Below are 16,657 nucleotides of genomic sequence, written 5' to 3' on the forward strand. Positions count from 1 at the left end.
CTATACCACTTTTGAGAAATTTGTTGCACTGTTTATCTTGGATGAATTCCATACACTGTTGCAAAGAGTGTGCTACACTTAATTAGCACTTTAATACCACTGTTTTCGAAACTCTGACAATGTTCCTTCGTGAGATCAGAAACAGTTATTTTCTTCACTATCAATCAAATTCCTAACATTTATGGTTTATGATACTTAAAAAAAATACAAGGAAGTTTTCCAATAAATATATATTTTTTGTATGTTTGTACATTAAGTTAACAGTATTAAAAAGTGACTAGGCCAATTGTTATACCAAAAATATACACAGTATAATGTTGTTGTAATATGTAGAAATTAATTTCCTTTAATCTGCACGTTATATGCTGAAGCAAGGTAACTGTACAGATTACAGTACACAACTTCAGATATTCCACATGGAAGGATGGGGGGGAAAAATGCTTTTTGCTACAGTTGCAGTGCACAGAGTACTGAAATTCAGGTACCATGTGCATCATGTCAATCAACAAGACATTAAAGGTAATAGCGACAATTACTCTCCCTGAACTGTATGGATAACAATTTTGCTATAGAAGAAATATCATTTTTGTCATCAATATTCTACTTTGTTTACATTTATACATATTCCAGAACCACAATTACTTGGTGGACAAAAATGATCTAATTTTTTCTCAAGGTAAACGTTATTCTACTTCACTTTACAACAAGTTATTTAGATCTGAAAGAAAAATGTATGTTATAAATGGGTCTCACATGCAAACAACAATTAAAAAATTACCATAGAGGAGCTTATTCCTATTTTTTTTTGTTGCATAATCCATGCAGCAATAACTGGTACTTACCACATAACTTCACTTTACACTTATGTTGGATCAAGTAATACTGGAGACATTAAATTACATATTTTCATTTTAATGACCATGAAAACAACAATTAAAAAAGATTCAAACAACACTTGTTCTGCACGATTTTATTGATTGGCATTCAGACAATACCCAGCATTTTAATCAACAGACGAACAAGAATCTGAGTGAAGAAAACTGAAGATCATTTAACTCTAACATTTAAGACTACTACACTCAAACAATTTTTAAAATATAACAGCATTTGAAACACACAATATGATGTGTCATCTTGGTACGGCGAGAGAAAAAAATTAACAATCAACTTCAACAGTAACAAGAACATTATTAATTAATTTGCACTACTGCCACTGAAAACTCTTCTCAGATTATGTTGCATGATGAAGGTACCATCCATTATTCAGCACATTAACGAACACTTGAATCTTCTTGGGGGTGGAGGCGGTGAAGGACAACTAAATTTCTCAGTGTTAGGCTGTGAATTATTCTTTGATATTAATCCCAACTTATGAACAGTGTACAAGGATGGTAGTGCCAGCTCTGTAGCCTCTGCTGCTTCAGTGGTCATAGTACTACAAAGACTGACATCTAGGTATTTCAGGATGTCACAGTGCTTCCCAATGCCTTCTAGAGTGATGTCTGTTAGTTGGGTGCAGCCCTAAAGTATGAAAGATGATGAAATACATTAATCTGTGCATGCATGAATGATATTTGAATGATAATACTAGTTTGAAAACAATAATTATAACAAAAGAAGTATCTCAAGTTTGTACAAAACAATATATGAAAAAATGGCGTAATATGGTTTCAGTAAAGACAATCATTCCATAACTCATTTTATAAGTGCTTTGTTTCTCAATCATAAAATGGCCTTCTTAAAATAATGTCAATAAAAGTAAACGCTGACACAACACTTGATACAGTTCAGCCACTGAGCTGAAATGATGTTATCAGAGTTACGGAGCTATGTATGTTACTGATTACAACCTGCTGAGTATATAAAACTTCCTATAATAACTACACAGTTGAATGTGCAGCTCATGTTGAAATCATTTTAAGATTTGGCTACCCAAGTCTTACCGATAGTAGCAAAATCCCAATACTCCCAATAGACACACAAAAACAAAAAATAAACTACAGGTGAATATTCACTGAGTCAAATGACAGAGGCCTTGTGCCAGCCAATGTGTTGCTTAAAAGCCTTTTTTAGGCAACAAATGTTTCATTTGTATCTGCAGACCCTGTCAAGCTGCCCTCAACCTCACAATAGGCGTCCCTCAGCCTGTGGTCTGAGTGACCTGCACCTCCTTTCCAGCCTTTCACAATCCTGTCCTCTTTTTCTCCTTGAGAAAGAAACTAACAGTTCTAGATGCTAGCATATTTTTTTTCTACTTTTGTATGAGTATGTCTATCAGCAGTACTTGGAATTTCACCTCTACAGGTAAGTTACTGACAAGCTATTCCGTATATTTGTGATTTTAAAACAACAGTGACACACATCATAAATACACAGAACACATGTACATGCTGGAGACACAATATTCATCAGTATTGTAATTACTTGAAAAGTTAATGTAAAACATAAGAAGAGAATATCTTGGGAAATGCCACAAAATGTTTACAGAATGCTTATGAATTCACTTTTGAGTATAGAAAGCTTACTGACTTATTAAAAGTAAACTGACTACAAAAATATGAAACATTAAATGTGTAAACAAGAATTACAAATATTGGGCAACAGGCGACTGTAGCTGCTGCACAAGCCATCGGTCAATTAAATTTTATCCTCGTATAGGGAAAGATAGGGACAATAACTTCTGTTATGAAATATGGATTCAAGGAGAAAATATTGATGGCAAAATTTTATGTATTTTTTACATCATATTAAGAAATTAGAAAGGTGTCATTCACCAGACGTATTAAGTATATTTAGCAGAGTGTATAACCATGGATTTTGAGAACATTTTTTGACTCATTATGAATGAGCAGCCAAACCGAAACATGGCACTAAATCTATCTATTTGAGTGTACTAAAGAGTATACATGTAAATGCAAAAGCTTCCCTTAGATTTCTTCGGGATAGTAAGTAGTCTGGAATTGAAATAGGAGTCAGGAAAGGAGGTGGAGGTTCCTTATCATCAAAGCTATTCTCATTCAGAAAACTTTCTGACCCTTTAACTGGAAAAACAATGAAGGAATGTGTGTTTGTGCGACATATCTGAACCAATTTATTTTGCTGATGATACTGTACTGCTTATCTCTGGTGCAGATGAACTTCAGCAAGGGATGGAGGAACTTAATTAATAGAGCAAGTTTGAAAGTAAGCTTGAAAATCAACAAGAATGACATAATATAAAAATCAACCCACCAAAAAGAAAAGAATGTGTACAATTTAACAACCTGTTGACGAGTTAAGGCAGCTGAAGATAACTGAACAGACATAAAAGGTATAAACAAATGAGCAAAATTTACAGGGAGACATTTTGGTAAAAATGATGCTTCTGATGTGCGTGAAAGAGAAATTTATAATCGGTGGTTTTGACTTCCAGAGAGAAGCTCGGCAAACAATGAAGAAATGCAGAATGGGAATTACTAGAGACAAGAAATCTAACAAAACAGTAAGGATACAGTCTGTGGCAGAAGATTTTTAATAATGAAAATTAAATGGAGATAGGCCAATCAATTGCATGGTTGATTACTGAAAAAGCTTTTTGCTGGGTTTTAAGAGATAAGAAACGGCTGAGACAAGGAACAAATCACAGGTGGGCATAAGACATTAGAAAACAAGCAAGGGCATCTTGGCTGCATGTAGCTGCATACTGTAATGGGTGTAAAAGTCTAGAAGCCAGTTTTATCTCGCAGTAAATGCCAGAGTTAGTGAAAATGAATCTAAGTTAAATCTGCTATGAAAGGCCTCAGTCCAGTATCTTCTGTTTTTTGTACCATAGACGGAAAAGAAATTGATTTACTTTCTCACATCTGGACAAGTCTGAATGCCAATCACTTAGTACAGTGCCCTTCAATTTGTTGCTCTGTTTTCGTGTATTTATTTTTGTTCTGGAAGTCGTCAGTCTTTATTATTTTGTGGCAATGTTGTTCTCTTATCCTCCCATCTCTACTACACCTGTTGATCTGACTGACACCTTCCAATCTGTTTATTTTTCAGCCCGTTCATCGACAGTTTCAAATGTTTAAATACTACGATAGATAAATTAAAAGTATTAAGTTGCTGTGCACAAAGATTCCAAATGGTAAAGAATGACAGGAAGAAAAATGAGAGCAACTGAAAAAAATAATATGGCGATTAAAATAATGACATAGGAACAGAAACAAAAAATTACATTTCACTCAATTAATTCAATATAAATAACGAAAAAAACTCATTTCAATAAAAAATTAAAGTCTTTGAACCTCTGGATGAGATTTGAATCCAGAACCTTTTGTTTGTGATGCCTATGCCTTCACCATTGTGCTACACAACCAGTCTGTCACATATTGGTCTAATAAAACTACAGTCCCCCTTGCAAAATGCTAAATATTTGTTCATTGATTACTCACAAATGAGGGTCCACCAGAGTGAATGGCTGCAAGTAGTGATACCTGGGATCTTAAACTACATCACCGTATATATGATTTAAAAAGTTGATCCCGCCACTGGGGACTTTACTTGAAAGTATTGTTATGGTCGATTTGGTTTTGAGGTACATGACTCTTCTAGTGTCTTTGCTACTAAAGATGATTATTTTAAGAGGGAGGATGGTAGGGAAGGAGGGGGAGAGGGAGGAGGAGTCATCATCAAAGGTGCCAGTGATCATTCTTGTGAGCTTATACGACCTAATTACATTATTTACCATAAAAAGTTTCCCCCATTCATTCATATGAAGTGACAGTTTGCCTGTTCATATCCACACAGAACACAGTGGATCTATTCTAATCAAGTAGGTATATGACTTCAGTGTATGTGGCTGATCAGACTGAAGTAGAACAAGTAGTAGATGCATTAGTGTGTTGAGCACGTATGTCTTTCACAAGATTTACACCCATTGGGCATAATTTGGTGTGATTTGAGAATGGGTTAGTGTATGTATTTGAGATAGTAGAATACCAGTTGGGATGGACGACAAGATTTTTGAGGATAACATCGCTCATTTTAGGGTACAATACAGGATAGTCCAAGCTATGCTGGGGTGTGGTTCAGCTGATTCAGTTTTACAGTAGTATTATTAAATACAAAAAAATTGGTAATTGTGTTTTCTTCTTTTAAACCCTATTACAACTGTACCTTATCTGCAATCCTCTTACAATTCTTTTTATCTTTTTAAATAGTATTTACTAGTCACACTTGACATCTTCTGTATGTCTTCTGTTGCAACACTTAACCTTCATCATATATAAATCTGCTTTCCTTTTTCATGAATCCAGAATCAAGCAAGCAAGATATGAGTGATTACCCATTTTTCACACACACTTTATAGAAAGGGCATTTGCACATTGCTTTAACGTACATGTGTTAATGGGTGCATCAGTAGATTGCACCAGCACAATTTTTGCTGTTGTCCTTAGGGCTGATCCAAAAGTAGTTGCAAATTGTATGGGCTGGTCTCCATGGAACATCTATATCCCAGCCTCAAGTAATTATTTCTTTTTCATGCACAAAAATACAGCACAGCCTTTGTGTTAAAATATTAATGCAGACTGAAATGTTCTACCTCATTTATGCAAAGTCATACACCACTACGTAGAAATCTTTAGTGTTTTAGAAATCAGAGTTCATAGCTGTATTTTTACTGATTCACATACTTAATCGGAATGAAGGTAAACTTGTGGTGTTTCAAGGCAGACAAGTGAGAAACGTGAATTAAAAATCAATATAGTCTTCTGTTATTAGTATTGCAGTATTAACCTTTTTCATGCAATTTTGTACAATGACAACTGATGAAACTTAAATCTTTATTAACCATTAATGTGACACTGTTCATAATATCTTGTAGGTCAAAACACACACTCATGGTGTAAAAACAAGGAAGGGTCACATGAGTTAAATGTCCTACTGGAATCAAAGTACTTGTTAGTTGGAGAAGAATGAGGGTAAGAACTAGAAGTGGGTTGTCTAAAGAACCAACCTATTTCTCAATCTCTCTCTCTCTCTCTCTCTCTCTCTCTCACACACACACACACACACACACACACACACACACACACACACACACACACACACACACACACACACACACACTCTCTAGAAGGAACTTTCTCAAACAAGCCGTCTAGCCATTTTACTGGAACAAAGGCATTATGGCACTAGTTATGCTCTTCTTCATGAAATTTGATCAGGACTAGTCTTGTTGTTAACTGTTAAGAGCAACTTCACAACTATAGTGTTGATTTTTTTTTTTTTTTTTAATTCTTGGGTCAATGTTAGTTTTGAAAACAGCCTGGGAATAAAATTCTTCTCAGATGTTGGAAAAGTTTAACTTGTGCACTGTTTCACATTGGTTAATGTTTCACTCAATGTCAATTCACTCCCTTGAAATGTATGTCACATTAAGAATGAGAGTGTTCTTTTTTACCTGACTTCATTATCTTGCAACAAAATGCCCATCTATGCTCTGACTAACACTCAATATATTACTGCCACTTTCATTAATCTTTATTTGAGCATGCATGGACAGAGGACCAACAACCTCATATTGCCTCAGCTTGAGAAAAATTAACCCAAATATATGAAAAACACACACACACACCTCCCTAGTACAGCTGCCCATGTGGTTACACCACAAGAGAGTTGGAGGAGATGACTTGAACTGGATGAATATGATTATTAGTATTTCAATACATAAGACACATTTTATCATTTCACACACAACAAAATGAAACTGCTGCCAGTTTTATGTATGCTGTTCATTGCAATGGCTGAAGTTAAAACCCATTAAATGAAAAGACACAGACAATTTGTTTGTTGAAAGCATTATTCGTTTAAAAACAAGCTGATTGTGTCATCTCAGTCAGGTGAGTATATTGTCTCAGTCAAGTGCAGGCAACTTAAGTTGTAGCAGTTGTTTCCACATCAAGTGAAAGCACAGAAATAACTTTGCACACACTGTCTCTTTACACCATGGCCTACTTATGTATCATTATCAACATTCTATTTAAATGTTTGCTGCCAACAAAATTTTGAAGACAAAGGCAGATTTCTATTTCACTCAACTGCTGTGGAAGCAACAGCATAGCAGTGCAGGAATACACCAATCGTATTATTTGTTGTGTCTCAAATGTTGGAGAAAAACACTCAAAAAATCTAGTCAATAAAAGTAATTCTCTAATTCAAGACAAATCTGCTGACTGGCAGGACTAAAAGAAAATAAACTGAAATGAAGGAACTATTTACCTCGTAAGACAGCTTAACTGTGATGAGAAACTGCAATGAAGAATAATCTATTTCTGAACAGCAGCGTAATTATTAGCACCCACAAAGACAATATTTCAAAAAATCCATGTGAACTAATTTAAAGAAATGTTCGGCAACAACTGTTACTGAAAGCACAAATAAACTAAGTACTATTATCAGTGGACATCACTTTGATACAAATATGCCAACAGGTTTACCATAGAATAAATTAAGGACATATACTAACTACATAACAAACAGGCTACTGAAAAATTATGTTTCAACCATATGTAGTAACACTATGTAGATGTAGTACAAATGAAGAGCTAACTGGTCGCAGTAATTATTTTTTAGATATGTGGCCAGCTTTGTCTTTCTGTTTCTTCAATGGATTTCACAATATCTGATAAATTTAATGTGTAACTGAGAACATACTAAAAGCCACACAAAACATATGATAGAATGAATAAACAATATGTTACAGATAAGCAGAAAGAAACAGGTACCGATATATAACAAACATAACACAAATATTGCAATAGCAAAATCAAACAGAGGTGTACCAGAGGCTCCTTAACTGTAATATTTCTAAACAGGACATATCACAGTTAGTAGCAGGCACTTTGTGCGCAAGCTGAGAGGGGCACCCAAATGCAAGATCCGTATATATTTTGCAGCGAAAACCACCACGTGTGAAAGTGTACAGTGGAAAAGGGGGAGGAGGAGGGATTGAGAGAGGGGCAGGGGAGGCCAAATGATAAGTTGCTTGTGTGGAAAAATGTTCTCAAACTGCATCTGAGGGTGGCCCATGGCGTGCAGCAACTTTTTTTTCTTTTCAGAAACTTTTCCATTCTTATCCCTTGTTTTTCTGATTTCCAATGCATCATTTTCTCGTGCTTTGAGCATTCTTAAAAGTTACAAAACTTAGTGTTCTGCTGTATTTTCTAATTTATGTATTTGTCCATCAAGATCCAACTATGATGATTCTCTTCTGTCTCAAATAATGTTGATACTTAACTCTTTACATTCGTTTTTAAGTATTAGGTCATCCAGACATTAATTTTGAAAGTCTCATAAAGAAAACAAAAAACATCAATGATTAAAGATCTTTCAGCTCAGCATTCACAGGGATTCACCACCTACTTTTCAACATAGTCATCACCTTTATTAACATATTTTTTGTACTAGTGGTGCACCAAAAACTATATGCCCTTGTCACTTCACTTCCAAGCCTAGAGCCCTGACATCACTGCTATCTCTACCTCAGAATAGCTGAAGAAATCTTTTTCCTGCCAGAAAGTACATGAGATGGAACAAATGTAAGTCACATGCTGCAAGATCAGGACTTCGGGATGGATGGTTGAAGATATGCAAGCAAAACTGAATCAACTGATTCTGTGAAATCTGGGTTACATGAAGGCAAGGAAAACCGTAATGCCACCATTTATCATTCCACTTCTCTTCGTACATTTTACGGTGAAACTTCCTGGCAGATCAAAACTGTGTGCCAGATCGAGACTCGAATGGGTTGAGTCATGCTTGGGTAGCTCAGATGGTAGAGCACTGCGAAAGGCAAAGGTCCCGAGTTCAAGTCTCAGTCTGGCACACAGTTCTGATCTGTCAGGAAGTTTTCTATCAGTGCACACTCTGCTGCAGAGAGCAAATTTCATTCTGGAAACATTTTATGATGCCTGACAATACCGATTGCGGATGCTCACAGAAATTTACACTAGAAGGGCAAGATTTTAAAACTGTCATTTTTATATTAGAACACTTGAGAATGTCCTGTTTATTAACAAAAATAACCAGCAAGCCTGCCTCTGATTAACACATCTGAAAATGAAGAAAGAGGAAATAAACATTAAAATTTTTTCCCCCCAATTTAGGAGCTTCTGTTTCATGTACTCTGGTAAACAGAGGACTTAAAGATGAACACATGACCACAGTCTACACCAATTTCTCTGTGATTGTACAAGTGAATGTGGTGTCAGCAAGTCATGAAGTATCTATCTTGACCACAGACAAATGGTTAACTAATTTTGTGATTAAGTTATGCAGCAGCAGAAGGAGTCATCTTTGTGGGAATTGGGGATGGATATTGGACACTTACAATCAGCCATGTTAATTTTATCCCGGGACACTCCAGAATTTGTGCCTCAGCATGTTGGGATGAAGTCTTTCTAAAGCCCAATAAAGACTATATGAGGAAGGACAGAAAAGTTTGAGAACTATTTTGGCAATGTTGTGTAAATCTTCACAGCCACCTTGATTGCAGCAGAAGGCCACAATCACTGCTGCACCAAAGACAAAACATACTTTCCCATGAGCAACCTGAGAGAGAATTCTGTACCCCAGATTCCAGGAGGGCGCAAATGCCCCCCATTTGCCTGCCCCCCAGCCCCCCTATTCAGGCACCTATGATGCTGATCAACATTTACAGCCTCTCCTCACAGTAAAAATTTAATCAGGAATACACCATATTGGCCCAGGAAGGCACTGCACATGAATATTTTAATGAATACAGTCTGCTTGGGTTAGCTTCTCCCAGGTCAACCACTGTGCTGCTGATGTACAGATTGTTGTTTTATTCCTGGTGTGAAAGGTGGTAACCATATTTCGTCCACGGTGATAATACTAGCAAGAAACTCATAATCCTCACTTAATACCACCGGAGATATCCCAATGCTGCACTCAAATGTTTGGTTTTCATTCACTTTCAACAACATTGGTACCTATCTTGCACACACTCCGTGAAAACCAAGCCAGCAAGTGATGATTTTGCGCAGTAATTATCAAGAGATCTGGAAAAATTAATCAAAGAGTACTGTAATTGTGAAGTTGCTTGCTGCACAAGTTTCATCAGTTCTGGCAACATCTGAAGTGGTCAGCTGCTATGATCTATTTTGTTATTATCTTATTTAGTTTTTAAAATGAAAAGATCTAGATATTTAAATGTTTTCACCAATGAACACCTTCAGATCTCTTGAAAACAAAGTTAACCACCTTGAAATAAGTACAACGACAGTGTCTTAAAGTGGACGTTATATTTAAGTATGCTAAGATGATGTATTATATCTTAGATACTGTACATACTGCTGTTGTATGTTTTTCTAGTTCATTTCCTTTGTGTTCCTAACACATCTGAATGTTCATCACTGAAAAAAATTAATCACCTGGACCTTTCTAAAAACAGCAATTAAAGAAAAATTTAATATTGTCAGGTACACTTAAACATTAACAAAAATTTGAAAATGTTAAGGCTATGTCTTCACTGCATACCTTGATTTGACTTTCAGTGAACTGCAAGTATCACTATGCTTTGCTGTTGGTGGAAGACAATATTAGTGCTGCCATATTCTCCTGGCCCTGTGAAATACGAGGCATGTTCAGATAGTAAATGTACTGTGACCATAACGGGCTGTGATTTTTTGTTCTTTGAGGGGTGACAACACTGACAGGTAGTGGACGATCCCCTGGCCAGAGCAACCATCGCAGGAACAAGGTAGTATGTAAACTCATGTTGTTGTGTCCTGTTGCATGAAAGAAGTCAGTAAGAAATCCCTGTGAACTGCTTGCTACTCATGGAAAGAACAACACCCAATTTTTTTCAAGAATCAAAATCATTTACAATGGAGGTGATATGATATGAACAGAATGAGTGTGTTTAAGTGGTGTAGAGTGTTTAGTAGAGGCAGAACAAATGCCCATGATGAACAGAGGTGTGGACAACCTTCCATTTTGACTGATGAGTTGTTACAAAAAAGGAGGAAACTGTTCATAAACACCACTGTTTGACTGTGGATGAAATTTCTGCAATGTTTCCACTACTCTCCAGAACTCTCTTATACAAGACAGTCAGTTACAGAAACGTTGGAATACCAGAAACTGTGTGCAAGATGGGTCCCAAAACAGCTGACAGAGCACCACAAGAAAAATTGTGGTCAATAGTGCCTGTGAGTTTCTTGAGTGACTTGAACTGGACGGTAACAATTTTCTGAACTCTATTGTGACTGGAGATGAAACATGAGTGGATCATTACATGCCTGAGACAGAAAGACAGTTGTCACAATGGCATAACATCAATTCCCCATCTACCAAAAAATTCAAAATCACTATTTTGGGCAAAAAAAATCATGGCCCCAGTGTTTTGGGACCAAAAAGGCATCATTTTGGACGAATTTCTGCCTCAGGTGGGGATCATCAATGCACAACAATATTTTGAGACCATGAAAAAACTCTAAAGGCACGTTCAAAACGGGAGGAGGGGAGTGATGACAAGACAATTATACTTGTTTCATGACACCACAGGTCCCCACACACCACATGACCATAGCCACCAAGGCACCCTTGGGACTGATTTAGTTGGGAGTCTCTGAACAACCACCTCCACCTCCTCCTCCTCCCCCCCCCCCTCCTCCTCCTATGAGGAGGGTATAAAGAAGCTTGTGCCATGGCTCACCACATACACTAAATGGGTTAATGCTTATGTGCAAAAATAATTAAGAAGCATTTCAACAACATCTTGTAATTTTTTTCAAATATACATTTTCTAAAAAAATCTAGTTCATTTATATTCTGAACATGCCTTGTAATGATTTCCATCCCAACAATTAAACTACACCACATTACAGACCCGTGTCCCCTCTATAACCACATGTGCATTTCTGCCTGACTACCCATGCCATCTCTGGATGCAATGAAAACTTTATTTTCTGGACGACTCTTGCAGATCACTGTCCCAAGGAAATCACATCAGAAACAAAAGGTGGAATAAAAGTGATCATTCAAAACAAAAACATGGCAAAGAATGAGCATGCAAACACACTGCTCTGTGCTTATGGAGCATTTAGTTTAATAAATGAAACAATAAGAGGTCAGAGAGAGAGAGAGAGAGAGAGAGAGAGAGAGAGAGAGAGAGAGAGAGAGACCACAATAATCTTCAACAGACTAAAACAAAGTCTGGAATAAAAAAATTCACCTTTATAATAAAATTATTTACAACACAACAGTCACTAATGATTATTAGATAATAAAAACTGAAAAAAATGTTAATGCACCTTATCGAATAAATGATAAAGGAATTACTAATGCTGTTACTTAGGTCTACCAGGAAAACATAACAGTTGAATAAATGCCTACTACCCATCATAAACATTTTGAGGCAACATATTAAGTTATATGCATATATTCTATACAGTCATCTGCCTGCTCTTTATTTCAATAAATGTTTTGTCTTTTATATGAAGAAATGGAAGCCACAGTCACATTTGTAGTTTATTTACTTAACAGTTCTGTTCAAAGTATACAGAAAACACACAGGGAGGACAGAGTAAAAAAAAAATATTTCTAGACACACACACACACACATCCAGTACAAGTTACATGCACAACACAGACACAGAAACAGAAAGCCAAATACTTAAGACAACTTTGTTCATGTAACTAATGTAACAAACACAACAGGAAACAATGTACAAAATGTTACTTTTCTAGACATGACACAAATATCTACATCTGCTAACAACGCCTACTTTAGTGAACACAAATATTCACAATAAAAAAGTGTCACATTAAAGGTACTCATATTTACAATAAAAAATTACTCTTAGCTTAATTTTGCTCCAACATATGTCTTATATTATATCCTTAGTTAGATGATAAGACACACCTAACATCTTACAAACCTTTCACCACATTATTTTATACAAAACGATAAAAAAAGGAAATGTCTTATAGAAGCAAGACAAAGAAATGTGAGACTTATCATTTCTGTTTACAGTATCCACTGCACCAAACAGCAATACAAATGAGATTCAGTTTCATCACTAATTCACAAAATTATTGTTCTATACCTTTAATTCCAGATGCTTAAGTCTGCATAGGCATTTAATAAAACTGAGGACACCACTATCAGCAATATTATAACAATGGCTCAGAATCAATGTTTCAATGCTGGGGTTATGGACAGCTAAGTAGGACAAACCAACATGCGTTATCTGCAACAGAACAAAACAATATTTAACAAGAGAGAAACATAAAATTACAAGCATACACGAAATAGAAATTGTTTGTTGACACTAACCTGCTGACACTGACTGAGATCCAAATACCTCAACTCCTTGAAACGAAAGGCATATTTCAGGCTGACATCTGTGATTCGATTGCAACCACTTAGATCAAGCCTTTGAAGCCCTGGAAAAGAGAAGACACAATTTTTCATAAGTCTTCTGAGAAGAGGACTTCATTTTATGTGTAGCTCCCTAGAACTGAGTGACCGGACATGTTGGATTGATAACAAAAAAAAAAAAGAGCATTGCGCAAAACAGATAAAAAATTTGGTACAGCATATTCCCCTTTATAAACTTCAGATATACTGGTGCAGTGGCAATTGTAAAGTGTACATCTGACAAAGAGTAATAATTATGATACCTACTTGACAGATGATAGAAGCCCACACATGAAAAATGAAAATGATGATGGTGATTTCGGGGCCCATGAAAATAGTTAATAACTGAAAACACTGCACTGTGCAGTAGGAGACACAAATATTATAGAAGGCAGCAGACAAAAAAAAGTCAAAATAAAGAAACAAATGTGTGATGCAAATCTGAAATAAAGTAAATAGTGGCCATAGAAAAAAAGATGAAAGAACAAGACGTAAGGGCAAGACAAAGTCTACAATAAATTCAGAGAGAACCAAAAAGAAGCACAACTAAAGGGGCAGAGGAAGGTTTGGACATTTTTGCAGTGACACATGTGGCAGAGAACAGGGGATGTGTGAGGAGTAATAGAGAACAGAATGGATGGAAGAGCAAAAAACATGTAGATAAGAATGTAGAAGAATGTTAAAGGCCCTTTGAAGAATAAAAGTTAAATTCAGCTATTTTATTCAATGAACAGAAAGAGCTGTTTATTCTGATGCCAGTTCCATCAGTGCAGTTGTTTAACAACAATGCAAATGCCAAGTTCCAGCACAAATACAGTCCTAGAAATTAATATCAAACTGATTTCAGTGATAAACTAGAGCCTGTTCCACACGGTTACATAAAGTTCTGTAACCCTTCTTAAAAATGTAATCTAGAAAAGTGGCATTTGTTCTGCAACCTCAGCATATAATGAAACTGGATATTCTTTATTTGTCTAGATACTTTTGCTACTATCAGTTTCACACAAAAATATATTTCTACATCTTACATGTATACAGGGTAAGTAATAATGCCACCTAGAGTAACTCTGAAAGTATGATAGTAGCTGAAAAGTTTGTGGGACAAATGTTGCATGGGACAATGGGAGCCATAATATGTTTGTTTTTTGTTGCTAGGTGGGGTCTCCTCAGAGATATGAGGGTCAACTTTGTGGGTTTTTTTTTTTTTTTTTTTTTTTTTTTTTTAAATGGGATGCTATAGTTTGGTACTCATTTTCTGACCGTGGCTGTTGAGGCGAATCCAATGATGTGTAACAGTAAGGTTTCTGAAGGTCAACAAAGGTCTTTGGTGGCATGAATGCTGATTTACAGAAGGTGTTCAAAGTGATGACCATTGGTATCAATGCAGTGCTGCAATCTTCTTATCGTGGATTGAGTGGTATTCCTTATCACTTTAGCACTTATCAAAGCACATACTCTGACTATCCTCTCTCGTATATTGTGCAAATGGTAAATATTCATCGAATATGGCGTATCCATCTAAAGTGCCACTGACAAGTAAACACCATTCAACAGTTTCACAATGCAACACTAACAGGAACAGTAAGACTAGTATCATGAAATCAAGTGAATGTGAATGATGTATTCCTTCGAAGAACAAGTCAATATGCTTCTCATTTACACAGAATGCCAACAAAATTCAGTGAGAGCTAAGGACTTATACGCTGAAAGATATCCTCAATGTACTCACCCTACACGTCGTACATTTAAATGTGTGTATGATAAATTGTGAACAACTGGATTTTTAACGCATCAGAAATATATCTGGCAAAGGAAAGATAGCAACGAGGAAACGGAAATTGGTACTCTTGCCACTGTGGTTTGTGATCCTTGTGTTAGTCCGCATCACATCGCAAGGGAATCTGGCATGAGCCAGAGTAGTGTTGTTTGTGTTCTGCATCACCATAAATATCATCCTTACCATATCAGTCTCCACCAAGAACTAACTGGTACAGATTGTATGCATTACACTGAATTCTGCCAATGGGTTCAACTTCAGATTCAGAAGGATGACACATTTATTAATTTGATTTTATTTACTGATGAGGCTACAGAACCATGGAAATGTTAATTTGCATAACTTGCATTATTGGGCAACTGAAAATCCATGTTTGCTGCGGCAAGTTGCACACCAAAAATTGCGGTCGATGAATGTACGGTGTGGGACTCTGAAGGACAGAATTATAAGTCCTTTCACTGAAGGAAATCTTAATGGTAGGAAGTACACTGCATTCCTGCAAGAAACATTAGGTCTGTTATTGGAAGAAATACCTTTAGGAACAAGGAACAGAATGTGGTATCAACACAATAGGTGTCTGGCACATTTTTTGCTAATGGCTAGAAATGAATTGCAGAGATAACTCCCAAATTGTTGGATTGGACGCGGAGGAGATGTGTTGCGGCCAGCTTGTTCACCAGACTTGAAGCCTCTGGATTTTAACTTGTGGGGATTCATAAAAGACACTGTTTATAAAGATGTTCTATCTACACCTGAAGATATGTGTGAGAGAATTGTCAGAGCACGTGCTTCGATAAGTGCCAGTATGATAAGGAATATCAGTCAACCCAGGATAAGAATATTGCAGGACTGCATTGATACCAATGGTCATCACTTTGAACACCTTCTGTAAATGGATGTTCATGATACCTTTGTGACTTTCATTGACCTTCAAAGACCTTAGTGTTACACATCATTGGATGTGTCTTGATAACTATTATCAGAAGTAAGTACCAAACTACAGCATCCCATTTAAAAAAACAAAGTTGGCCTTCATACCTCTGAAGTGACCCCACCTAGCGACAAAAATCCAACGTCATATTATGGCCCCCATTTTCCCATGTAACTTTTGTCCCACAAACTTTTCAGCTCCTATCATTCTTTTGGAGTTATTCTTGGTGGCAATAGCTAGTGACTTACCCTGCACATCAAATGCAATTTAACCCATTAGCGCCGTGCGTTGCCATATGGCAACATTTGTAACACTTTTTTTAAAATTTTTGATTCCACGACATCAATGAAGCGGAGGGTTAGCAGCACTGGATTCCGTTCCGCAAGACTGTAAAGATCAATACAATGCAACAGTTTTAACAATACATTTAAATTCTGCGACATAAGCAGTATTGGAAGTCGTCGTTTGCTGAACGACGAATAAAAATGGAGTATAAGTTCGAGTAAGTATGTTTTGCACAGTAACTTACGAT

The 16,657-nt window shown here is 36.4% G+C and overlaps 1 protein-coding gene across 2 annotated transcripts in view; it reads right to left on the reverse strand.

Moving 5' to 3' along the window:
• Positions 1-211: 211 nt before the first annotated feature.
• The window catches only part of LOC126174846 (F-box/LRR-repeat protein 20), a 29,994-nt gene continuing 13,548 nt past the window's right edge, over positions 212-16,657 (reverse strand). For both annotated transcript variants that reach the window (XM_049921233.1, XM_049921234.1), the window contains exons 3-5: positions 13,334-13,443; positions 13,104-13,247; positions 212-1,521 (exon numbers count right to left, since the gene is read on the reverse strand). In XM_049921233.1, coding sequence (XP_049777190.1) covers positions 1,264-1,521; positions 13,104-13,247; positions 13,334-13,443 — 512 coding nt within the window. In that variant the 3' untranslated portion in view covers positions 212-1,263. The remainder of the gene's footprint in view (positions 1,522-13,103; positions 13,248-13,333; positions 13,444-16,657) is intronic.

Source organism: Schistocerca cancellata, chromosome 3 (assembly GCF_023864275.1).
Source record: "Schistocerca cancellata isolate TAMUIC-IGC-003103 chromosome 3, iqSchCanc2.1, whole genome shotgun sequence".
NCBI lineage: Eukaryota > Metazoa > Arthropoda > Insecta > Orthoptera > Acrididae > Schistocerca > Schistocerca cancellata.